The sequence below is a fragment of the Cupressus sempervirens genome, chromosome 3 (assembly GCF_028749045.1).
Source record: "Cupressus sempervirens isolate cs-2001-9-10 chromosome 3, ASM2874904v1, whole genome shotgun sequence".
In the NCBI taxonomy this organism is placed as follows: Eukaryota; Viridiplantae; Streptophyta; class Pinopsida; order Cupressales; family Cupressaceae; genus Cupressus; species Cupressus sempervirens.
Genome location: NC_143120.1, coordinates 605,610,671 through 605,636,450, shown reverse-complemented (window position 1 = coordinate 605,636,450; position 25,780 = coordinate 605,610,671). Strand labels below are relative to the sequence as shown.

At 38.1% G+C, this 25,780-nt stretch overlaps 1 protein-coding gene across 1 annotated transcript in view; it reads left to right on the top strand.

Moving 5' to 3' along the window:
- Positions 1-25,564, top strand: part of LOC149568130 (D-3-phosphoglycerate dehydrogenase 1, chloroplastic-like) — a 52,269-nt gene extending 26,705 nt beyond the window's left edge. Inside the window, exons 2-5 of the mRNA XM_089821130.1 lie at positions 15,945-16,325; positions 23,572-23,678; positions 23,951-24,046; positions 24,510-25,564. Coding sequence (XP_089677256.1) covers positions 15,945-16,325; positions 23,572-23,678; positions 23,951-24,046; positions 24,510-25,181 — 1,256 coding nt within the window. The 3' untranslated portion in view covers positions 25,182-25,564. The remainder of the gene's footprint in view (positions 1-15,944; positions 16,326-23,571; positions 23,679-23,950; positions 24,047-24,509) is intronic.
- Positions 25,565-25,780: the final 216 nt, after the last annotated feature.

The following is a 25,780-nucleotide window of genomic DNA, read 5'->3' as shown; positions in this document are numbered from 1 at the left end:
TTCCTCGCCTCCAGCGACTCCTTCAACTCCCACTACTCCCTCTTCATCTCCACTTTGTTTCACGGATGATGAGGATGATGATCACGGTGATCCTGATATACGTCCACCACAGGATCCTCCCCAGATGCCTAAATGGGCTCGAGCTATTGTTGAGGTTGCAGGATCTCTAGCTGGTGACCCATCCACATCCCATTGCACCCGTTCTCACATTGCGGGTTTCAGTCTACTTAGTCATGCTGTTAGTACTGATCCTCAAACATTTGCGGAGGCGACAAGACATTCAGAATGGGATACTGCAATGGAAGAGGAATATTCTTCGTTGATGAACCACATGTGGGATCTTTGTTCTCTTCCCAAGGGGAGAAAACTAGTGCGTTGTAAGTGGATTTACCGCACTAAGTATGCTGTTGATGGGTTCCATTGATAAGCATAAGGCTCGTCTTGTTGCGAAGGGTTTTTTGCAAGTCGAGGGTGTTGATTACTCCGAGACATTTGCCCCTGTCGCCAAGATGAATTCTATTCGCCTTGTTTTATCCCTCGTAGCTTCACAGGGATGATCAGTTTATCAGATGGATGTGAAAAGTGCCTTCCTGCACGGTGATATCATTGAGGAGATTTATATGGAGCAGCCTCCAAGTTTTGTGTAGGATCCCAGCTTGGTTTGTAGGCTTTGACGTTCATTGTATGGTCTTAAGCAAGCCCCTAGGGCTTGGTATGAGAAGATGGACTCATTTCTCAGACTTGTACTTAAGAAAGTACACCCATGTGCGTCTCGAGAAGTCATCAATAAATGTAAGCACATATCTAGCACCTGAAAAAGGAGTAGGAAATGACATGAGGTCACTATGAATCAACTCCAAAGGTGCTAAAGCACGAGTGCCTCGTCCATGTGGAAAAGAATCCTTATGTTGCTTGCCAAGTGCACATCCCTAACAAACACCATCTGGACATGAAATTTGGGGAAGCCCAAGAACAAGTGCCTGTGTGCTCATTTGCTAAAGATATCTGTAATTGACATGCCCAAAACGTTCATGCCAAAGTTTGCTTACTTAATCTGCATGTGCAACTAAACATGAACCTGTGTCATCAGAAGACTCAAATCCATCAAATTTGTAGAGGCGAGATGCAGAGTCAACATTCCCAGTGGCCACAATCATCTCTGGATCATGCAAGTCCTGAATAACCACATCATGTGGTGAGAACACAATTGTCTTCCCAGAGCCAGAGTGGCAAATCTGATAGATAGACAGAAGGTTCATCGAAATATCAAGAACACAAAGTACATCCTGTAGAGAGCCCCCGACCAAAGTAACAGTGCCAGAACCCAAAACTAAAAGTTGTGAAGAGTTCCCAACTGCAATCTGTGTGATGGCACAAGGAGCAAGTGAAGTAAGCAACTTAGGAGTGTTTGTTATGTGGTGAGAAACCCCGGAATCAAGAATCCATAAAGGTGCTAAAGTCGTAGCTCGTGCAGAAAGAGCATGACCTTTCTTTGCAGGTGGAGATGAAGACTGAGGAGCTGAAATGTGATGCTCCTTCATGGCTTCCTCTAAAGCCTCCAATCGTTTCCAATACCTAAAAACTGAATGTCCATCTTTCCCACAAAAACTACAGTTCTCACTCGATTTCTTCTTGGTCTTGGAGGTAGACTCACCCGACTTTCAAGAATCTTTACCCTTGGGAGAGTTTGCTGGAGGATTAGCTGGAGGCTAAGGATCAGATTTTGATGTGTCTTTCTTCGATTTGTCTTTCTTCTTTGATTTCCCCTTAGAATTTTGAGCAACCAATGCTTGGCTGGAAGAGCCAGAGGCATCCACCTATTGGATCTTTCCTTGTTCCCTAGTCAACTTCTCACAAAATGTCTCGAATGTAGGCATCATATGTCTGTCTCCAAGGGCATACATGGTGGAGTAGAAAGTAGACTGATACTGCCCCTTCAGCTTTGAGAGTATCAAGAATATGCACTCATCATCAATTTTGTTCTTCCCACATCCCTGTAAAACTGCACGTAGGGATTTGAACTTCATCAGAAAGTCCTCGATGGTGGGAAAGTTGCTTGGTGACAAAGAAGTCAATTCTGCATCCAACTGAAGTGCTCAGAACTCATTCACCTATCCAAACAAAGTCTGAAATTTCTGCCAATAAGCTCGTGGAGTAGTCAAACCATCCAGATGAAATAGCAGACTATCTGAAATGTTGAGTGCAATCAGTCCCATGGCTTCATCCATTTTGTTCATGTGCTGTAGAACCTCAAAAGGGCGCGTAAGAACAGGCATCCAGACAAGACCATAGACCTCTTGACATGAGAAGCCTAGTCATTTGTGCCTTCTAGGTGTGATAGTTGTGTGGCGTAAGACGGGTCACAGATGGATCTGCCATTGAGAGAAAAAAGAAGACGGAAGTAGAAGGGTCTTAACTGAAGTAAATTATAGAAAAGAAAGACACCCCCCCACAAACGTACAAGAATATCTCTCAAATACCACAAAAAACAACTATGGAAAGCAAAAAACTGGAAAAGAACTTGGATTTGTTGATGTAGAATAGGAGGAAACACAAGCCTCTACTTTGACATAAAAAATGGGAGCTCAAACGAACTCGGAATCTTATGAAACTAGCACCAATGTCTCCGTCTCTAAGTCAGCTTTCTGACATTTCTTTCGGATCAGAAAAAGACTTCCGCATGCTCGAGTTATGGTCAAAAAAATGATTGCTGCTCCAAAAATGCACCTTGTTGGAAAACTACAGACACTATGTTAAATTTGATGCCCGTATGGCCGTCAGAAGGCCGTCGTCGGAAAAAAAATCCGATTGCTGGTTTGCTGATGTCAGCAGCCGAAATGATGACGTCACTTGCTGGGAAATGACATCAGCACGGGTTGTCGGAAAAATGACATAATCGGCCAAGAAGGTCACGTCAACAACATACGGTTGTCGAATTGGAATGACGTTGTTGTCGGAAAGATGATGTCACGATGTCTGCGCGAGGACCGCCGGTGGCGGTGGCACCCGGTTTTTCCCATGTGGTTTTCTCTCTTTCCCTGTTTTACAGAGGTTGCATTTAGTTGCATTGTACTTGGGTACCTAAAATGGCCTCATTGCCAGGACCCATTTTGCATTTTTCCCTTTGTTTTGTGATCTTAAGGCATTCCTTAAGTGCAACTTAAGGGGGGGTGTTAGAGTAAATAATTAATTAATTGTTAATTATTTATTCTATGTACTTAAGCTTACTTAGGTTAATGCATGTAGTTGAGGTTAGTTGTTGACAACACGGGAGTTTGTTCTCTTTAGCATACTTATCTTTTCCACCTCTTGTGGATGTGTGCTTAGTGGTCAACCTTATCTCCTACCTCATTTCAGCTTGTTCTCCAAGCTTCCATGAGGCCTTTTTATTTGGTCTCTCATTCATTGTAAATTCATTCCATTCACATAGCAATTCTAATGTCCTATTGTGAAATATTCTCTTGTGCGGTATTTGCTTCAAGCTCTTTGCTCCCTATGTTTCTCCTCAACAAGCTATTTGTATTGCAGGTGATCTTGGTGCATTTCCGGAGTCGGATTCTCAACGCCTACATCTCCTACATTTACAATCAGGAGAAGAAAACAATGATCCCTCTTCCCTCTTGTAGCTGTGCAACCCATCAAGTATGAGGTTTCTGAGGTTGAAATCAGCAACCAATCTTCGAATACATGTGTCCAAGCCAATTTGAACCTCTGCAGCTGCTCTAAAAGTGTTGGAGAAATAGAACTTGGGGTTCAAGTAGTAGGCATCTGCATGAATATGTTGGTGGAGTTGTCGGTTCCACCTACGATCAATGATGTTCCATATGGGTCTATATTTGGTCTCATTTGACTTATAGAAGTGTTGAATGACTTCTTTGGCCCTATCCATGACCTCATATAGAAACCCGATGGTTTTTTTTATCCCCATCTGCAATTCGTAGAACCTTCACCAACAGTTCTGACACCTAGACATAAAAAAATTACAAAAATAAGCCACCAAAAATATTTCAAAATTAAATACTAAATCATCAATGAAGACTTGAAAACTTACTTTGAGGATATCTTCCATTAGCTTTTCAAAGGTAGCATCAAACACTATCCTCACAATCTTCTTTACTTCATGCTTCCTGGCATAAAGATTGTGTAACCATTTCTTATCTAGAAACATGCGCCTCAAATCTAACAATGTCCTAGATATGCTTTGCAAGTTTAGAACTTTAGTTGCAAAGCGTGTGACCCTTGCTTGTACAAGATCCTTACCACCGTGCTTTCTCATAAGACTCAAGACCCACGTATGATTGTAGATGTACTTCATAATATTCCTTCCATCTTCAACCACCTTCTCCACCTAACTCAGTTTCCCTAGATCCTCAAGAAGCATGTTGAGACAATGGGCAGCACAAGGGCTCCAAAATAAGTGGGATGTCTCTCCATCAAAAGTCTATCAGCTGCCATATACGTAGCTGCATTATCAATCACAATTTGAATGACATTTGCCACTCCCACTTCTATTACCACCTCATCCAACATGTTGACACAAATTTTCTGCATTTTTTTACTTGATTAGAGGCATCAATTGATTTTAGAAATACCAACTGTCCCCTTGAAGCAACTATAAAGTTGATGAGCGTCCGATTCTTGCCATTTGTCCACCCATTGGAGATAATAGTGCAGCCTTTCTGTTCCCAAACTTTTCTTTACTCTTCCACAAGATGATGGATGTTTCTTACCTCTCCATCTAACAATGACCCACTCACCTCATAAGGAGTTGGGGTCTTTAATCCCTTACCAGACAAAGAAATTGAAGTTACCACTTGATGCCAATACAGACTACATAAAAGCATTGAAGGGAATATCATTGCGGCTCCAAAATCTTGTAATTGACATCTTTGTCTTCTCATACATCTCTTTGTTCCATGCAGTGCCTAGCAAGCCAGGTTGAGTACCAGGAGTGTTCCATAGAACCCAAAAGTCTGATAAAGACCCACCCACACTTCCCAATCCTCATATCCGAGGCCCTATAGAAGAAGAAGTCCCTCCACCTGTTTGTGATCCTATAGAACTAAAAGTCCCCATTGGGCCCGCCATGGCCTAAAATGTCCTCTTTTTTTTGTCTTACTTTGTGCATATTTTTGAAGGTTTGTTAAAGCCTCTCTTCTAACCTCTTCCGAACATTCTAAACACGGTGTAATATCATTGCATGGAATCTTCTCAAGATGGTATTTCAATCAGCTTATACCTGAAGTCATAAGTTTAAGGCAATGGATACAATGGACATGTCCATTGATTACCCATGGGATCCCATGTTTCCATAAAAGGTCCTTACCTCTACCACCACCAATCATCATGTTTCTATAGATACTGTCACTGACACTTGAAGTCTGCAATCTGCGAGTATAAGAACGAACAATCAAATATTAGATAAGTTTAAAATTTGAAGGACAGGTATGAAGGAAAATAACTTCATATTTTAAAGCTACTAACTCTTATATAAGAGTTTTGCATAAAATTGATTTAGTCATATACACTCTGTGATTCACATGACAACTGATTTAAAAGTAGGCTAGTCACTTCATCAATATTTATGCTTTATAATCACACTACATAACTTGGAATTGGGCCTACAGGTCTTATGAAATAAATTGCAAGCTTGGGTTTATTTTTATTTCCTTGTACGATTTAGTCTCAAACAGGTCTCTCTTGTTTTTACATTTGAGATTCGGATTCGATGCTGTTTTGTTTATATTGGATCATGCAACTTTTTTGGTTACCTACAAGGCTGCAAGTGCATTATGCACTTATACATGACAGCTACGAATTTTAAACTATGGAATAAATAAAATTTGAAAACAATATTTATTAACTTAATAAAACTTCATGCTGTATTAAATAAATAAAATATACAAAATTTTAATTTCATGATATTTATTATTATTGTTCATAGAAATTTTACTTTTTATCAATTCTAAATTTAAAATTTTGATTAATTACAGATTAATGCGATCAGATTTCCACAATCCATCATAGTTATGTAAATCAGTTTCTGGATTAGATTGTGTGGAGATTTTTTTATAAATTTTTTAGTTTTATACAGTATATAGAAATAAAATTATAATATAATGATCATTGATAAAATAAAATTTTAAAATAATATTCATTCATTTATAATATAAAAAAAAAAATACATTGATAATCATAAAATCAATCTAATAAATAAATAAATTGGAATTCCGATTAGTAATGATAAATGAAAAAAAATACCAACCTGGAATGTGGAAGAAACTCAATCGATGCCCAATCTGGATTGCTGAAGAAGTTCAAACTTCAATTGAATCTTCACAGACAGGGGCACAAGCTCACAGCAAAAGAAAATGGTGTTGAGTCAGATTAAACTTCAATCGAGTCCCGTTCAATGAAGTCCTGACGGTGTTCACGCGGTAGCAGAAAATGGCGGGAATGAAGTCCCGTTTTGTTTTCACTACTTCACGCGGCAGCAAAGAAAGTCTTTACGCGGGTGAAAACCTAACAAATGCAATGATGTGGATGTCCTGTTGACTGGTAGAGACCGAAACATTGACCGAAAAATCACATTTTGTGGCGAAATAATGCATTTTCTTCGCTGCGATTAATTCAAATAGCTCAGTGCCGGTTTTATGGCTGATTTTAACGAGGGCACGGAAATTTCGTGAAAACACGCAATATTTGCGGTACTGCTGGTATTTTAAACTATGCAAATACATAACATTTTATATTTATATATAGAATTTATTAAATCAACTAATCTTAAAAATTATATAAATATTATTATATTAATTATACAAAAATTTACGTTACTAATCCCATGGGATGCTTCCCCTGCATTTTTCCAGGCGCACCTATCTCAAGGATGTGAGGGTTGATTTAATAAATTCTATATATAGATATAAAATGCTATGTATTTTATATACTATATATTATATAACATATACTATTAATTTTATGAATATTATTATTTCAAAGCAAGTAGATAGACTTGTATTGGCCCTTACCTGAAAATACATTTGTTTCAGAGTACTATAATTGTTATTTATAAACTATTTAAGATTTTCGATAAATATATAAGTAGAGAAACTTGTATTTGGGTCCTCACCTGAAAACTTATTCATTTCAGAGTATTATTTTAATATTTAAGATTTTTAATATACACATATACATACACAAACAGGTACAGACACTTACACAAACACACACATACATAAGTAGTATTAATTTTACTGTTAAAAATTAATTTTATCATTATTATTTTCCATTAATAAGAGAGGCTTCCTTTGGGATCCCCACCTGAAAATATTTTCACTTCATAGTTTAAGATTAAGTTATATGCATATAAGTACGACATATATTGTGTATTAATATATCTGTTGTTTCTTAACACTAAATTAATAAATTGTACAGCTGATTTTAAACATTTCAAGGCCTACTGGACATTACATACAAATAACCAAATTCCTAAACTGCCAGCAGCTCATACAAAAACTAGACCTCATCCATTCACTTTCTTCAGGTCCATCTCTGATGCTTGACCCCACCCATTTGACAATTCAGCACAATTATCTCCAAGAGTAAGGAACCTTATACCTTTAGACATCTCTTGGTGAAGCTTGAATGTTAATAATTTAGGCGGTCCAATGCATGAGTCTGATGAAGCGCTAGATTCATATTGATTTGGATGAAAGAAGCGATTAATACCATAATTGATCAAAAGCTGAGCTGTTTTATTAGCTTCTCTAAAGTTATGTGAAATAATTATTTGATCAAAGACAGGTGAGCTGTGAGCTGCTTCATTAGCTTCTGTACAACAATGTGGAATATTTTTTCAGAGGCATTTTAATCTTCAATTTGCACCTGTTCCTGTGCAGAAACCCTTAATCAGCTTCCATAAGTAACCTTCCACTTTTAGCTTCTGCCACCCAATGATTTAAGCAAGAGCTAGACTGAGAATTAATGCTTCATGTTTTGCAACGTTATTAGTGAGTGCCCCCAAGTGTATGGATTTTCCATGCATAAGAGATCCATCTCTAATTTAACTCCCTTGCCAGCCAGTCCATGATTGCCTTTTTCCTGCACTGTGAAAATTGAACTAGCTTGACAAAACCTTCCAGGGGCTTTGCAATGTCTTCTAATTATCAGTATTTAATGTTACTTTAAATTACAATAAAATCAAGTAGTGTTCAGGGATACCTTTGTATCTTGATAAGGATTCGTGCAAACAAATACTATAATCATAGTTTATAATTAGACATGCTTGCATTAGAAATATACATATATCTAGTAGGATACTTGAATCATATTTAAGATATGTCACAATCATGGAGATAATATGGTATGGTGATTTGTTGAGGTGCCCGAGAGACCCCGACCTGAGGCCCAAGAATGGATATACCACCCCCGTTGGCCCCAGTGGCCCTTGCCATACAAATGAGGTTGCATACCTAGTATGGTGTCCAATCACCATTTTCTTCATCCTTGTCACTTCTATCTTTTCTCCAACGATTCAACATCCCAAGGCATTTGTTCACCTTGGCAAAGGTCCTAAGGAGCATCTAGCAAGGTGCTTGGAAAGTCCATCCACCTAATCCCAAAGGCAATTCCTGTGTCCCCCTTTGGCCCAGTCGGACTCCTTAGTCCAACATGAGGTGGCATGCTTAGAAGGTGACCTCATTACTGTTTTCCCAAGCCAACACATTCCCACACCATGGCTTGGTGCGAAGATAAATATGCATTCTAAATCATAGTTCCATTTATCATATATTAGACATGATCATAGATAATAATTTAACAACACATCTAAATGTTAATGATAATGCCTTTTATTGAAAAAATATGCTAATTTATGAATGTATTGTATAAGTGAACATAAATATCCACAAGGATCAACAACTTTGAACCTTCATGTCTCTCATGTGTTCGCCAGTTTCAAATGGCTCTGTGCTTGCACGTTTTCTTGTTTCAAACAACAATGTGTCTGAGGCTTCAAGTGTTCCTCTGCGCTGCGTCAAAGGCAAGGGTGTTGGCATTATCTTCTCCTACGTTGGATGCCTCTTAGTCTCGAGCTGCGTCGGGTGCCTCTGGGGTTGGGGGTTTGTCTCTCTCGCTGCTGGTTGGGGGGACTACATCTTCCTTGTCTAAGGGCCCTATGTGCCGGTCTCTATTCTGGGCGGGAAGGGACCTACTTCCTCATTGGATGGAGGTGGTTTTGCTGCTCCTACTCTGATTGTAGAGGCTCAAAGATCTTTGTTGGGGATTTCTGGTGGCTTGTTGAAGAATAGATCTGCTGAGAAGGGAAACTTGCTTGTCGCTAGATCCTCCTGGCTCTGAGCCTTCTTCTCAAGTTGATCCATTGTTGGATGTTGGTTGTGTTCGAAGATTTAGGAGATTGTTAGAAGATTCATTGCAAGCATGAATGCTGATGATATTCCTATGGGGGAGTATTGTAGATATGCTACTATGATGATATGTTACATTCATGACCGAGTTTGTCATTGATGACAACATAGTAGTTTTCTGTGGTATCTGACAGAAGAACAACGGAAAGATCAAGTTGGTACGGATGGCTAGTTGAGTATTATAAGTATATGAGGTTATGGGAGATAATTCTGAGTATCTGGTAAATGCAGTTAATGTTGGAAGAAGAAATGATAAGTCTAGAAGAAGTTATGAGAGTTTTGGTGATGTCTGTTTTGAGATAGAGTTTACAGAGGCATGTTCTGGTAAACTTGTTATATCTCTTAGCAAAATTGTTATTCTGAGAATCAAGGTTAAGGACATGAAGATGACATGTTGGTAATGACGTGGCTAAGCTGGCTCATCATAATGTTGCGTGCACGGAAAGTTATTCAAGTTGCAAGATGGAAGATTAATGTTATCGCTAAGTGTAACATGTTCTTAATGTGGTCCAATAATAATTAATTGAGGACTAACAGCCGACTCAGGGAATTGTTTTAAGGACTTGGTATAAAGGAAGGACATTTTCCTTTATCATGGTATGGATTCTATGATCTTGAAGATTGATGATAAGTGGCAGAGAGTACGGAATGCGAAGTTGAGCAGAGCATTGTGGAAGTGAAGGAAATTTCATTGCCGAAGTTTTGCCGAGTGATTCGAGGTTTGGTATTTGGATCTGAGGTTCGTGACCTGGCCTACAAGGCTTGATAGTGATTGGTTCGGTTAACAGAACAAAGGAAAGAAGAAAGATAACAGTAAATTACTTGTTTGAGCAGCGAGGTCTTCTTGTAGTTGAAATTGCATGTTTGGGCAGTGGGCTCACCTTGCAGACATTATACTACAACTCCTAACAGGGATTCAAAGTCTCCTATAACAGGTATTGTATGTACTAAATGTTGTAATATACTCCTAATAGGGTCCATCCTCTAACAAGGAATATTTATATTAGTACATCATTTTGTGGGCATCATTCCCACCGGGGTTTTCCCTCTGATCAAGGGTTTCCCTAGTCAACATATCTGATGTATTTGTTTATGAACATTTTATTATGGTTGCTGTTTACTTTGGTTGAATGGTTAAGTTTGTTTAAAGAAGATAAATGTTTGAATTGTTGGATAGCTGATTCAACCCCCCCCCAGTTATCTTGGTGGACTATTGTTTCTAACAGGTTGTGCCAAGTCCAGCATGGTGGATTGCTCAGCTCTTTCACTAGATGTCTTTGAGATGGTTGGTCTTGGGGAGCTTCCAAGAAACCCACTTCTTTTAGGGTTCTCAAATAGACCTTACCTTCTAGGTCTACACTAGGACCTCTATTAGAGTCCTAAGGGGTCTCTCTAGACAACCTCTACCTTAGGAGATTCAATCCTATTCTCCTACTCACAAGAAACTCTCCACCAAGACTGACTCCTTAGCAATCCCCTTGGCTTTGCACCATCAAACCACTCCAAGACTCTTTAACTCTCCTCTCAACACTTCCATGGATGGATGGACCTTGAAACGTCTTATTTCCACCATTCTTGACCTTAATTGGTCACTAAACCCTTTGCTCCCTACTCGATCTCTTCATTCCCTAGGAAGTAGGGCTAGTAGGACAAATAGCCCCAATTAGGCCCCCAAATGCAGTTTTGGCAAAATTACTTCGAAACTTTCTTAAGGACCCTAAAAACAAACCTCCATTCTAGATACCCTTTTGTGAAAGTTTCAAGATTTTGGTGGTTTCAGGTGCCCTAGGTGTCTGCGTAGTCCAATGACCAAAAAGCTCAATTCTTTAAGGGATTCTTTTTGTTTTTATTCTTCCTTGTTGATTTTGCTTGGGTTGATTTCCACAACTCTAGATTTCACCCTTCAGTGTCCCACAAGACCATTCAACACTCCTCTATTAATTTCACTCCACTACCAATCCATCCACTCATGTACCAATCCACTGTTATGCTTCTTGCTCCTAGTCAGGTGCTTGCTGACTCGCCTAGCGAAAGATGTAAAAAATAGCAAATCATACTTTCAGGCCTCCAAAATAAGTATTTACACTGTACATAGAGTGCCCTTCTATGCCCCAACAGGTTGTGATAGTCCTTGTAATATTCCTTGCTTAATTTGATCAGAAAAATCTTAAATCTGGACTTGTGAATTTTATCAAACAGTTGGTGTGTAGTTTAAATGTCAAATTATGATATCATTGAAATTAAATAAACTCTAGAATACTGTATTAAGTTTAGTTTGAACCTTGGCATACAATCGGATTTTCAGATTTCGCATCTACTATTCATCACACATAACAGTTAACTGTTGAACCAAACTTAATGGACATATCGGTTTGGATATAATACAATTCTTTCTCATTTAATATCAAACACATATGTAATACATAACAAGAACCTGGTATGCCGTCAGTACATGGATGTTGTTGACTTGTGCAATAGACTACTGTAGTACTCACGCCCACAAGAACTCAACATAATGGTGGTTATCCAGCTCCTAGTCTGCTATGTTTCACCTGGTAAGTCGACTGTTGTTCATGAGTGTCTTTTAACCTTGTTGCTGTGATCAATGGTTCTGTCCGCAACCTTCAGATATTCTCCTGCACACGCTAGCGAATCATCCGAATGCCAAACTCGGCTCAAACCACCTGCAGACTTATACTGGACTGCAACTCGAACACCTCTTCTTGCTGTTGCTCGAAATATGTGACCCGTGGAATTTCTGTTCGCTGTAACTCAGATAATCTTCTTACTCACGACAGTCTAATCTCCACGGCTTAACTTCAGACTTCCTTCTAGGCACGTCTGAAAGTGATGACAGATGTCTCTGCAAGCTGATAATTAAGATACGTCTACCCAAACTTGAACACAATCTGCAGAATTCAAATCCAATCTGAGCAGCCAGGGGCTACATCCCACTACTCCAATGCCTTAGGGATTTCGTCCTTTGGCAACTAGTCACAACTAGGTAACCGTTTTCAACAGTATTATATTGTTATTTTTTTTTTCATGGTTCTAATCCCAATGTAAAAGCCTTCTTTTATAATCTCGAGTTGTGAAGAGATACAAACATCTTAGCAATGTGGGATAAAAGACTATTTCATCTTTTAGTTACTTAAGTAACTTTATAACTTTATAACCTTAAAATATTAAATAAATCACTTTAGTCACTTGAACTTTAATATTTCTTGGAATACTTGTCTGATTGCCGTGCCGTCTAAAATAGGAATCTCTCGTCATAATTCCCCATGTGAACAAATACACTTTCTAAAAATAGAAAGGGTCTATCTCTATTACCCCTGACTTACTATACATAGTAAGTATGGCAAATGGAGTCCAAATGACATCGAACGAAGGCCAAAATCATAAATCACTGAATCTTGGAGATGAATCAATCCTTAGAAGGTCCTATAACCATCCTCATTAGCCTATGAGGATCCAATATCAGGCTAATCCCTGAAATTCTGATGCTGGCAATCAATGGCGACATTACAGTCCTACAGTGGGATTTTATGGAAGAGGCATTTTTGTCTTCCTCACCCTGGACAAACCAGAGAACTGGCCAGAGAAGAAAGATTTTTCAAACACACACAAATGGAAACAAATGCACCTAATTAAGTACACAGAGCAAGAAAATGAACTACTCCAACAATCTACCATCTACAGTACTGCTGATTAACTCATCAAAGTTGAGATGTTCAACTTGCAAGCAAGACTGATGAAATTGCAACAAAATTGATTTGCTCTTATTGTTCAAATTCACCAAAATGACTATCCAAACCCCTTGATCAGGTCGTGGATGTCCTTATAACCTCCAATGTCTCAAGCTCCAACTGCTAGAACTGCTCCATAACCACTTTTTAGTCATTTGCAAGAAATGTTGTCATGACAACATTACAAAGTTGCAATGTTGTCAATGACAACTTGACAACGTTTTACATTTTGCTCCTATTTTGCCTTGGACCTCCCAAATCAATGCCTTTTGGTCAAATTAGACCCCCTAACACATTTCCACATGTCTTATGCCTTAACTTATCATTTTGAGGCTCCAAGTCCCAAATTGCTTGCATAGTTGCAACTTGGCAATCTTAGCAATTTTGTGTCAAAACTTGACAACTTGCTTCCAACCCACCTGCTTGGCATCCCAAACACCTAAACACACCATTAGTACTCTAAACGCCCTATTATTCACTAGTGGCTTGGCTAGAGCCACTACAAGCCAAAAATAACCTAGGAGAGCCAGGGTTTCACCTAGGTGCTCCTGCACCATCTGGTGTTGCCGACTCTGCTCCTATTGCGTCTCAGAGTCTGGCTGCCAGTGGTGGGGCTTTTCCTGGGGTCTTGTTGACTGTGTTGCTGGTTCTGCCTTTCTGGTTGTTGTGATCTCTATCATTGGTTTTTTGGTGGACATTGTTGTGTCCCCTATCACTGGTTCTGCTGTGATCAGTGCTGTGCTTCCTCCCCATTGCGTGGGGTCTTTAGTGCTGGATTTTCTGGTTTTGGTAGGAGGCTATGGCTAAGGTGGAAGAGGACTGGATAACAGTAAAAGGGAGAAAAGTCTAATATTTCTTTGCCCTCTTTTGATGACCCTTTGCTTCCATAAGAACAAGACCAAAGGAAATTCTTAACTATTTCTTGTTGTGGGCATTTGGGCTGGAAATCTCTCGTCCTTTCTAGTGTGTTTAGTTGCATGTTGCTCCTGATGCAACTTTTGTCTTAGGTTGTTGGAGCCTGTTTGTAAAACCCTCATATTGGTCTTGATCCATTCCTTGTAGTAGGCTGTTATGGTTTATCTTTTGTGATCATTTTTTTAAGGGTTTCGGGTCCTTTCAAAGCCTGGTTTTACATTAATCAAAAACATAATTAGTCACAAGCATTGATGACAGTCTAAGACAATATTATTAATATACCGAAGTTGCATGGACTTGTTTTCAAATATTTTTCTGGGTTGTATTGGATATGTTTCTAAATGGGATATTGGGATATGTGTGCCCAAGGAGGGACAAAGGACTTTCGGGCTGCTAAGAATATACATTAATATATGCTCATATTATAGGTCACAGCATACCGTTATGAATTACTACATGTTTGTTCTTGAGCTGCAGATGATTAACAGTAAGCAGCTATGCTTATACATTCTCTCTGATATTTTCCCTTAGGTTGCCTGATATCCAAATCCTCTAATGCCTTCTTCCGTTGCTTCTATCTGCCATATATATGTGACTGCTACCCTTTTGCCGAGAGTCATGTCTTATCCAAACAGTTTGCCTATTGGTAAAGAGTCAATTGACTTTAATGATTGTATTTTTTTCCAATGAATGAATTATTTCTTAAGAGAATAACACCTCCTTGAGTATTTAATTAATAGTTATTTTAATTTATTATTAATTTCTGTTTGTCTTATTAACCAAATATATTATATCATTGCTGCTACCTATCAGCAAGTGCAACTATACTGCTGAGCCATCAACCATTTTATTGTTTTCATCTTGTTGCTGTTCATTATGCGACACTGGGTCTCTTATAAGACGAATATATAGTCATCTGTAATATATTATTATGACTTCATTATACTCCTTCTAGGTGTGGGCACAGTTCAATTTCCTTTGTCTAGTTCCCAGTACTTCCCTAATCACCGCTGAAGGGAATTGCTGATAAATGACAGGATGAATTTGTGAAGTCCTAGTGTTGTAAGACAACTTTACCCTCTGTTTGAACTTCTTCTGACATAGGGTCATGAGAGGCTTCCACCCTATTCTTGCATTCCTTTTCCCCATAACCCTTTAATGGGAGATATCAATTTAATGATATAATTATATTTATATACTAATAAACAAATAAATACCCAAGCATGCTGAGCTTGAGGGGAAAAAGTTGTATGGCTGAACCTGAACCCAAATCTGCAACATAATTAAAATACTATCATTATAACTGTCACTGTTAGGAAAAACAAGGAAAGTCAAACAAAGCAAAATGAGAGGGGATACATGCTAGTCATATAATAGTAAATATTAATGAATATATTTTAAATGAAGGCAAATGCAGAGTCAGAAACATTGAAGTTATTTGGCTTTAACTTATCAATATGGCCAAATCCTTTTTGAACTCTAAAGCTATTGAGTTGGATATGTATAATTAGCGTCACTTATTTGGGCATACCTTTATATAGACCTGAGTAGATATTTGATTTTCTTACTTCTGTTGGCACTCTATCTGACCCAAACATCGAGTGCTTACAATTGAATTTAATATATGCTAAAACTTATTTTCTTCTTCCAATTTCGTTCTTGGGGAAGACATTGCAGAGAGAAGCTATTCTTCAGCTGCGGTTGGATATTGATCTTGTATTGGTGTTGTTTTTGTAGTTGACTAGTTTCAAATCAGTTTCAGTTTTGTCATCTTTTATTTTTTATTCGATGCATAGAAAATCCATTTTTGTTTTGTCATTATTGATTACTTTTCTGGAAATTGTGCTTATTGCAGGCAAGTGGCAACGGAACAAGTATGTAGGTGTCTCTCTAGTTGGGAAGACACTTGCAATCATGGGTTTTGGTAAGGTTGGGTCAGAAGTTGCTCGACGTGCTAAAGGTCTGGGGATGAATGTTATTGCTCATGATCCATATGCCCCTGCTGATCGAGCACGAGCTGTGGGTGTTGATTTGGTATCATTTGATGAGGCTATAGCTCTTGCTGATTTTATTTCATTACACATGCCATTAACACCTGCCACAGACAAGATATTTAATGATGAAGCTTTTGCCAAGATGAAGAAGGGGGCACGCATAGTAAATGTTGCTAGGGGTGGTGTTATTGACGAAGAGGCACTGGTCAGGGCACTAGATAGTGGAATTGTAGCTCAGGCATGTTCTTCTTAACTTAAATTCCTATGTATTTGGTCCAATTCTTCAATCTCTGGGTTTTCATATGTTAGATGAAAGTCAAATCTTGTGAATTCTGACACATTTTGAGTTCTACACATATAAACATATGATCCATCTTATCTATTAGAATAGGATCATTTTGTCAATTAGAATAGGGCCATTTTTCCGATTAGAATTAGATTTATATTGGGTTGGAGACAGCCTGCTTCGAAATATCTGCAATCATCGAAACAATCTTACTGAAGCCCATAGCTAAATTTTCACCTTTAGATGCTGATGAAATAAGAAATAGTTTGCTGAGTATGTTTTTCCCTGGAGGGACAATTACTTATTTTTATTAAATGTGGAATAGAGGTATACAAATCTGATATATGTTCATTGAGGAATTACATATTAACAAATCAAAACAAGTTATTGGAAAGGACTGATACAGCAATAATAATTAGAACTTGGCCTTCCATCAAACTTAAGTAACAGTCTCAACAAATTCTCAAGCATATGACACAAGAAGTATCAATCCTTTTCTTATATGGCACAGCTCAACAGTATGGAGCACTAAAGTATCAAATATTATAATAACATGCAGAAATTCCTCCAGCCATACCAAAAGCGCCATGACCGTCAGGTTCATAATGTTACCTAGAAATATTTAACAGATCCCTTGGTCACTCCACTGCTCTATCCACTTTTGGTAGCTTTATGTCTGTTCACCTCACAGCTGGAGCTGTGTGGCATTCTACACCTAGTCTGGAAACAAGCCACCAAGCTCTTTAGAAGGAATAGGATACTCAGCCAAATAGGAATCATAAGAAAGAACACAGTCCAACTTGGAAACTTGGTCCCGACTCCCCTTGTCAAATGAGAGGTAACGATATTGCAATCAAGACTCAACTGTGTATTTTTTTAGTTAAATTCATTGACCCATGTCTCATGATTAGTGATTCACAAGGAACTCATTTGTCATGAGAACGAATGGAACACATAGCACTCATTTCATTAAGTTGATGCTCATAGGGGTGAAGCATTAGGCCTTCACAGGAGGTCACCCTTCCCAATATTGCTCCAACTCATGTGTGCTTAACCATGGAGTTTACTCCAAGGTTAAGCTCAGTTGGCAAAACCTCCAGCAAGTTTTGTGCCTTATGAACAATTCATTATAGAGCCCCATTGACTCGTCAATTGATACATAGGAGGTACTTCCATAACAAGTCAAATTGTGATATTGCTATCAAGATTCAACTGTGTAGTTTTTAAGTCAAACTCATTGACCCATCTTTCATGAAAAGTGGTTCAAAAGATCTCATCTCTCATGAGAATGAATGAAACACTTATCACTCATTGCATCTAGGTGATGCTCATAGTGGTGAAGCATTAGGCCTTTTTGGGAGGTGACCCATCCCATTATTGCTCCAACTCAAGTATGCTAACCATGGAGTTTTCTCCAAGGTTAATTCCACTTAGCTTGCTACCTCCTTTGCAAAACCTTCAGCAAGTGTTGTGCCTTATGACCCATTCATTATAGAGCCCCTTTGGCTCATTATTGATAAGTAGGAGATATTTTCCATAGCAAGTCAAATTGTGATATTGCTATCAGGTTTCAGCTGTGTAGTTTTCGAGTCAAATTCATTGACCCATGTTTCATGAGCAGTGGTTCACAAGAACCCATCTCTCATGATAATGAATGGAACACTTTGCACTCATTGCATCTACACGATGCTCACACCGGTGAAGCATCAAGCCTTTCTTGGAGCTCATCCATCCCAATATTAGTCCAACTCAAGCGTGCTTAACCATGAAGTTTCCTCCAAGGTTCCTAGTTAGCCTAATACCTCATTTGCAAAACCTTCAAGAAGTTTGTGTCTTTTGAACCATTCATTATAGAGCCCCTTTAGCTTGTCAATTGATAATTATAAGGTATTTTCTACAAGTCAAATAGTGATATTCCTATCAGGATTCAATTGTGTAGTTTTCAAGTTAAACTCATTGACATATGTTTCATGAGTAGCCTCATCTGCCTCCCGCTTGCAGCTCTCTTCTTGCATTATCTTCACAAACTCTTGAAGGGCTTATTCTACAACATTAGTGTCTTTTATTTATTTTAGCTTCAACAATAGCAAGAGGACCTAGGCATCTGTACGCAACACTTTCCAGCCCCATCAATCTCTTCTTCAGCTCCTCTTATCGATTGCCCTTTTAAGGTGGTTGAAAATTGTCATGTTGTATATCCCAACCCTTCTTCCATGCTGGCTTCCTCTTTTTTTGTCATGAACCCATTGAGGAACAAGGAAATGCTTTGGAAATGACGATGCCAAATACTCCATTGCCAAAGAATTTTCTCATTTTAGCCTTTGGAATATCCACCTGCAAGGAAACATGCAAGAGTGCGATTTCACAAAGGAAATCAGTAAGACCTTTGTTTGCCATTAAACAAATCATCATTCCTTGTCTCCACAAGAGTCACAACAACCTTGTTGGGATCACTAACCACAACTCGGGAACTTTCTTGTCACATTGGATAATTATTGACAATAACATCCAGTCAATTCATTCTTTTACAAGCAAACTTAGTCCATGGTATTAGAAATATTCCTCATCAAGCTTTATCGAAAGGACAATTGAAAAAAGGGTTTTCAGTTGTTCAAATCCTTACAACGAAAGAACAATTTCACACTTTGCCTAAGTTGCGCCAATGCTTATTTCCATCATTCCATGATGGTTACATGACTGCAGACCTTACTTCCGATCTTCTAAAAGAATCACTTGGGATGGTTACAATAGTCTTCTTAAAGATGGTTACAATAGAAGCACACTTTGTTTCAAACCATTCGCAGGTTGTTTGAGCAGAAAGTCCGTGCAAATCTAAATTTCAGTCTCATGGTATTGCCGCAAGCAAAAATTCCTATACTCAAAAACTTCCTGAAATTCCATGTTTTTCCTATTTGCATATTTTAATTTTATTACACACTGCAAATCTAGGCCATTGTACAGAAATAACATTAAGATCCTAGCACATGAAGAAACCCTAGCATGTTTTAACCTAGTTACTTTTCTTTGATGGCATCCCGAGTTTCCTAATTTGATTTTAACACAATCTTTTTTAACACAAGCTTCATAGGGAAGGCTGAATGGTACTTACTGATTTTACCTGCAGGTTGTGCAAACCTTCTACCTTTATCAGTTCTTCCTCCGTGCTTGGTTGACAAGTCTTGTTCTTCTCTGTGTTTGAAACAAATAATTTTTCACTTTGTGCAATAGTTGGCAACTCTCATCTCCCACAATACAATGGAAGTATGCTCCCGTTCTTGAGGATTCAAGTAATCTCTGTTGTAGACCATTTTTTTGTTTCTCCCCATCCCAATAACATCTTCTTCAAATTGTAATGTTCTCTTTCTGAAATAGGATTTAATAATAAATAATAATAATAGAATAAAAATATAAATATAATATATTTGCAAGTTAGTTAAGTTAAATGAAAGGTCATATGATATGTAATGAAGAATTGTAACTCCCTCAACCTAAGAGGAGAGTTCATTTGAGAGAGAAAGAAGAGAAAAGAGAAGACGTGATTGAAGAAATAATAAAAAAGAACAAGAAAATAAGGAATGATTCCTTCCAAAGACTTAAGTTATGAAGTGTTGTGAATCTTTCAAAAGGGCTGTAATTATGAAAGGCCGTGACTCTTTCAGAGGACATCAATAATGAAGGGTTTTGGCCTTCTCAAAAGGTGGTAATTATGAAAAGGTTGCGACTCTCACAAAGGGCTAAAATGGTGAAGGGTTGTGACACTTTTGGAGGCTTGTAATTTTCAAAGGTTGTGACCATAGCAAAGGGCAGACACGATGAAAATGTGTGGTTCCCCACCATTGAAGATATAAAGAGGAGATCAACTAATTTGAAAAGCACAAGGAATATCTATCTATTCATTAGCAGAAATATGAGGAGATCTAAAAGATGTTATCAGACTTATATGATGAATAGGAGAAGGTCTACAACAGCCTAGAACAGATTTTGTATGGGGGGTAAATAGAAGAAAATATTCTGAGGGTAAGAGAAGAGATAAGAGAGACTGAAAATCAGAAACAGTGATAAAGGCACGGAGCAGTGATCATCATAATAGAAGAGAAAGCAATGTCCATTTTTAGCTATTGCAGAAATCAAGAGTTTATGGTAAACAATAAAGGTTATAATTCATTGTGAGAACAACAATTATACATGTTAAAGACAACACTCAGTTAAAAGATGTCATGCGATCCTCAAAGGGCACAATTAAGATTTTAATCATACACTTATAATAATCAACCATATTAGGAAATGAAAATAAGTGCAAGGAGGGGGAACAATGAGGCCTCACCAGGTATACCACATCATGAGATTGGTTAAGGACTGAATGAGGCCAAGGGGGACAAAGATTCCATTCTTGGGCCTAGGTTTGAGTTAAGTGCACCCTATTGCAATCTTTCCTCCGATCTTATATGGGTTAGTTATTGAGATAACCAAGAAAGGGACCCTCAACCATGAGAGAAGAGAAGGATAACATGATGAAGGGGAACATTGCACAAGCTTTTCTTTGTACGCTAACTCATGAGTATGGTTATGACCACATGAGAGGGGGACAAAGTTTTTGTTCTCGGATCAGGGATAATTAGAATACTTCATCATTTCCTCCCTATCTCAACAAGATCCCCAATTTTAAAAAGAGAGAACGATAGAGTGATGGAGGGGAACGACGTACATGCTTCACTATGTATACCAACTCATGAGCATGGTTATGACCACATGAGGCCAAGGAGGACAAAGTTTTCACTCTTGGTCCTAGGGATGGGGATAATTAGGGCCCCTCATCATGTCCTTTATATCTCAATGGGATTCCCAATCATAAGGGGATAGAAGAATAGTGTGATGGAGGGGAATGATATACAGTCTATGCTAGGTACACTATTTGATGAGCAAGGTTACAACCACCTAAGGCCAAGCGGGGTAAAGTTTTTACATGAGGTCAAGTGGGGTAAAGTTTTTACTCTGGGCCCAGAGTCAGCTAGGGACCTCATTATGGCTGAACCATAAGAATTCTATGCTATAGACATTTCCCTAAACTCTAAAAATGGATGTATCACATGTATTATCATTTATGATTATATTATTATACGTGATGTATGAAATGGTAAGCAACATCTATGAGCTAATATTGCCCAATTCATGACACACATTGGAATATGAAACCACCACAAAGCAAATATGATTAGCACAACCTAGGGATAAGGATGCCAATAAAAGATCTATGCTCCTAGGGTTTCTATTCCTTTGTTGCTATGATTTGGAAATGACATGCTAATGGTAGATCTAATCTAACAAAGTTAATTAAGTACAAGGGAAAAGAGATGAGAACAAATGCACCTGGAAATGGAATAGAAAAAGTGAACTTTCAGCCTCAAATTTCTGATTGTCGAAATACTGGAATGAGCTGCAATCACAGATCTGAGACCTGGAGGTTTTAAAGTGACATCCTGCCAAATTGAGCCAAAAATGGCAGGACAGGTTGAAACTCGACCTGTACTTGGTGACAGGTGGACTTTGGCGATATGCGCTTTCAGACGAAACTTTCACAAAATTTGCAACTGCTCCTGTATTGCCCAGAAAGATTTGATAACTTAGCAACATGTTCCTGCAAACAAAAAACGGGGAAAGGCAAGTCAAACCCCAGTTCAGGATTCAACCTTGAAATTGAATTGAAATTACATAAGGAAAGATGGAATAGAAGCTAGATCTGAAACATAAATCACCGTAGACCTTGATGAGCCCAATGCTTCTTTGAATGTGATCACAAGTGTTGATGCAATAGCTTATTTCCACTAAAACCTAATAGAAAATCATGAAAACAAAGCCTTAAATAATAGATGTTGTAGTTTGCCAGTCCTTGATGAAGAAGAATGCTTGGGAAGATTGAAGACTTGGATGCTTGATTGTAGAAGGGGTATTGAACTCCAATTTTCCTTTATTGCTCATGAATGCTTGAAATCGTGATAGTGAATGCTTGCATTTGTTAGTGGATCCTTGGAGCTAGTAATTAATATTAAATGAGGAGATATAGGGGGTGTATCTACTAAATCGATTGTTTTGGGTGTTAAAACTCATGCAGGCTGACCACAGAAGAAAATTTCCTGCTTAAACTGTGGCATGGACTTTTGGGTGAAATTTGGGCCCCAAAACCTTGAAACAAGGCACCATTGGCAACATGTCCTAGGGACAGGTCACCGTTGGCCACCTGTACCTTGGAGAATGAGCTAAAATCTGGTTTGGGTTCTTGGGAGATGGGGTAAATGTTGGATTTTCAGGTAGAGCTCAATTTGAGGCCGGGAGAGTATTGAAAGAGCATAAATGGTAAGATAGGTCCTACATGGTGAAATGAATTATGTGATTGGAGGTAAATAGAGGATGCCAACCTCGAGTTTTGAGGAAATTGAGTCAATGTAGGATTTATAATGTTAATTTGAAGGTCTGATAAGCACTAGGAGAATGTGAAATCAATGTAGGAACCCATGCATACTAAAATGGGCCCAATTTGAGGACCTAACCAAGGCTGCTTAATTTTTAGGATGATACATTATATAATTGGTTGCATTATACATTATATAATTTTTAGGACAAGACGTGCATTTTATCTTATTCCTAGATTAGATTATAGTTCTAACGATATTGTGTTCCTTGTTTTGTTAGAATTTGTGAACTTAAGTATAAGGTGATACTGAAAGGGGGTCATTACACAATCCCCATCTAATTTTTTTTCCTTTGATTTTGACTGTGCTTCCTGTTAATCAGGGATAAAATTCCATTCCTCCATCTTAATGTCTTCCATTCATTTTTGTGTCTCATATTTGAAGGCACAAATGGAAACTTTTCTAATCAGTAAACAAAACAAAACATACCAATAATAATGATATAAACAAAAGCTACAGTCAGCTGAGGAAAATGATTCAATGGGATATGCATCCCTGTGAAAGAGCTTGAAGTTGCTCCCATCATATGCATCTCTGTGAAAGAGCTTGAAGTTGCTCCCATGGATGATGAGTCTGTCTTCCCACATGCTGACAGAGCTCCAAACTTTTTTTTAATACATACTTTTATAATTGCACATTTCAGTTTAGATAATGTAAATTTGGGGCAATCTTCTGCTTAAATTTTTTGGGAGTAACAACAAAATTGATATTTTCTTGATTGCAATATGCAGGCAGCATTAGATGTATTCACAGAGGAGCCTCCAGCCAAAGACAACAAGTTAGTGCAGCATCAAAATGTTATAGTCACTCCTCACCTTGGAGCAAGCACAACAGAAGCACAGGTACATCTGTTTGAGATGTGGACCTTAATCCTGCTCATTATTATTAATATGCTAAAGCTGTTATTTGCTTTTGTAGATTTATTTTCATTTACAGCTAGATTTGTTTGTCAATTTCTTATATATGTATTTATGACTAGCAAATGTGTGCGTGTGTGTGTGTTTCTATATATATATATATATACACATGCAAACAGGGCCACGTTTTTGTGTTTTTCATTTTGATGGGTTGTTTATTTTGTTGGGAAGTAAATCAACTTGTGCTCATTTTGCAGGAAGGTGTGGCTGTAGAAATTGCTGAGGCTGTTGTTGGAGCCCTGAAAGGTGAGCTTGCGGCAACAGCTGTTAATGCGCCAATGGTTCCTGCTGAGGTAAACTACTTTGTCCACTTTGTTTTATCCTCCCATTCTTTTTTTTTTTTGCTTGATTGGAGCATGATGGTCACATTTGGTTCTAAAAATACCAAAAATTGATGAGTTCTATTACTTTATTTTTTGTTGTGTGTTTTGAGTTATTGTTTGTATATAAAGTCAAATATGTCTTGCTTCCTATCCAATCCTAAAATCTTTTCTTAGGGTGGTCGGGTGATATAAATTTGCTAATGTTAAATCTAAAATGTACAGCCCATTTCCTTTTTTCTACATTTTTTAAAGCTACAAAATTGATTGAATATATCTGATGTGCATTTTCAATACCACATTCCTGCAGGATTATTTCTAAGTTGCATGTACACAAGTATACTGCTATTAGCTTTAGCCTATGAATCATGAATATCTCACATGTCTGTATAGATCTACATGAACTGAATGTGACTTTTTTACTGTTTTTAATCAGGTTCTTTCAGAGCTTGCTCCCTATGTGGTGTTGGCAGAAAAGTTGGGCAGACTTGCAGTACAGCTGGTAGCAGGTGGCAGTGGCGTGAAACTTGTGAAAGTGTCCTATGCCTCTGCAAGAGCTAGTGATGACTTGGACACAAGAGTACTTCGTGCCATGATTATTAAGGGAATTATTGAGCCTATCTCTAGTTCATTTGTGAATCTGGTAAATGCAGACTTTGTTTCAAGACAGAGAGGTTTGCGACTAAGTGAAGAAAGGATCCAGCTTGATAGTTCTCCTCAAGAACCTCTTGAGTCAATACAAGTACAAATTTCAAATGTTGGATCCAAATTTGCCAGTGCTATTTCAGATAGTGGAGATATCACTGTAGAAGGAAAAGTTAAGGATGGGATTCCCCATCTTTCCAAGGTTGGTAGTTTCAGTGTTGATGTTAGTCTCGAGGGAAGTGTGATTCTTTGCAGACAAATTGACCAACCTGGTATGATTGGGGCAGTTGGCAACATTCTGGGCGAGGAAAATGTAAATGTGAACTTTATGAGTGTTGGAAGGATTGCTCCTAGAAATAAGGCGGTAATGGCAATAGGAGTAGATGAGGAACCAAGCAAGAAGTCCCTCAAGAGAATTGGTGAGATTCCAGCCATTGAGGAATTTGTGTTTCTCAAATTATAGTTTTATGCATAATCACCAGGAGACATGAGGTACCGGTACCAGTACTAGGACGGGGATGCGGATGACAATCAAATTAGGGTGCATAAGTAAATGAGTAAGGAGACAGCTATTTTATACGTAAATGTAATCGCCATTGTGAGTACGGGGAATGTGTATGTGGTCCATGTTCCTATAATGGAGTTCCGTAGCAACTATGGTTTTATGTTTGCCTGCTTAGTTTTTGTTCAACATTCTTGTTAGTGGAAAGTTAATAATTTGGCATCTGGGAAGTTCCCACAAAGCCCAATTTTCTGCTGCCAAGGGTTTTCCTGCATATTCTTTGAGTTTTGATTTGCAAAACGTTCATTCCTCTTCTCCTGAAAAAATAAGAAGTAATTTTGCCAGATTGATTTGTTTCCATTTATTCTTGTCCCCGTTTCCCTCATTTCATTAAAAATGAAATGCTTTAAGAAGGGATATATGAGGCTGTTTCCATAAACGTCAGAGCAATATTAAGTTAATGTACTGCATTTGTTTCTGCTCTTAATATTCTTTAATAGTAAACTCGATGTTTGATAGTATTAGGTATCTTAAGTTTTAATTTCGTCGAACATTTTAGT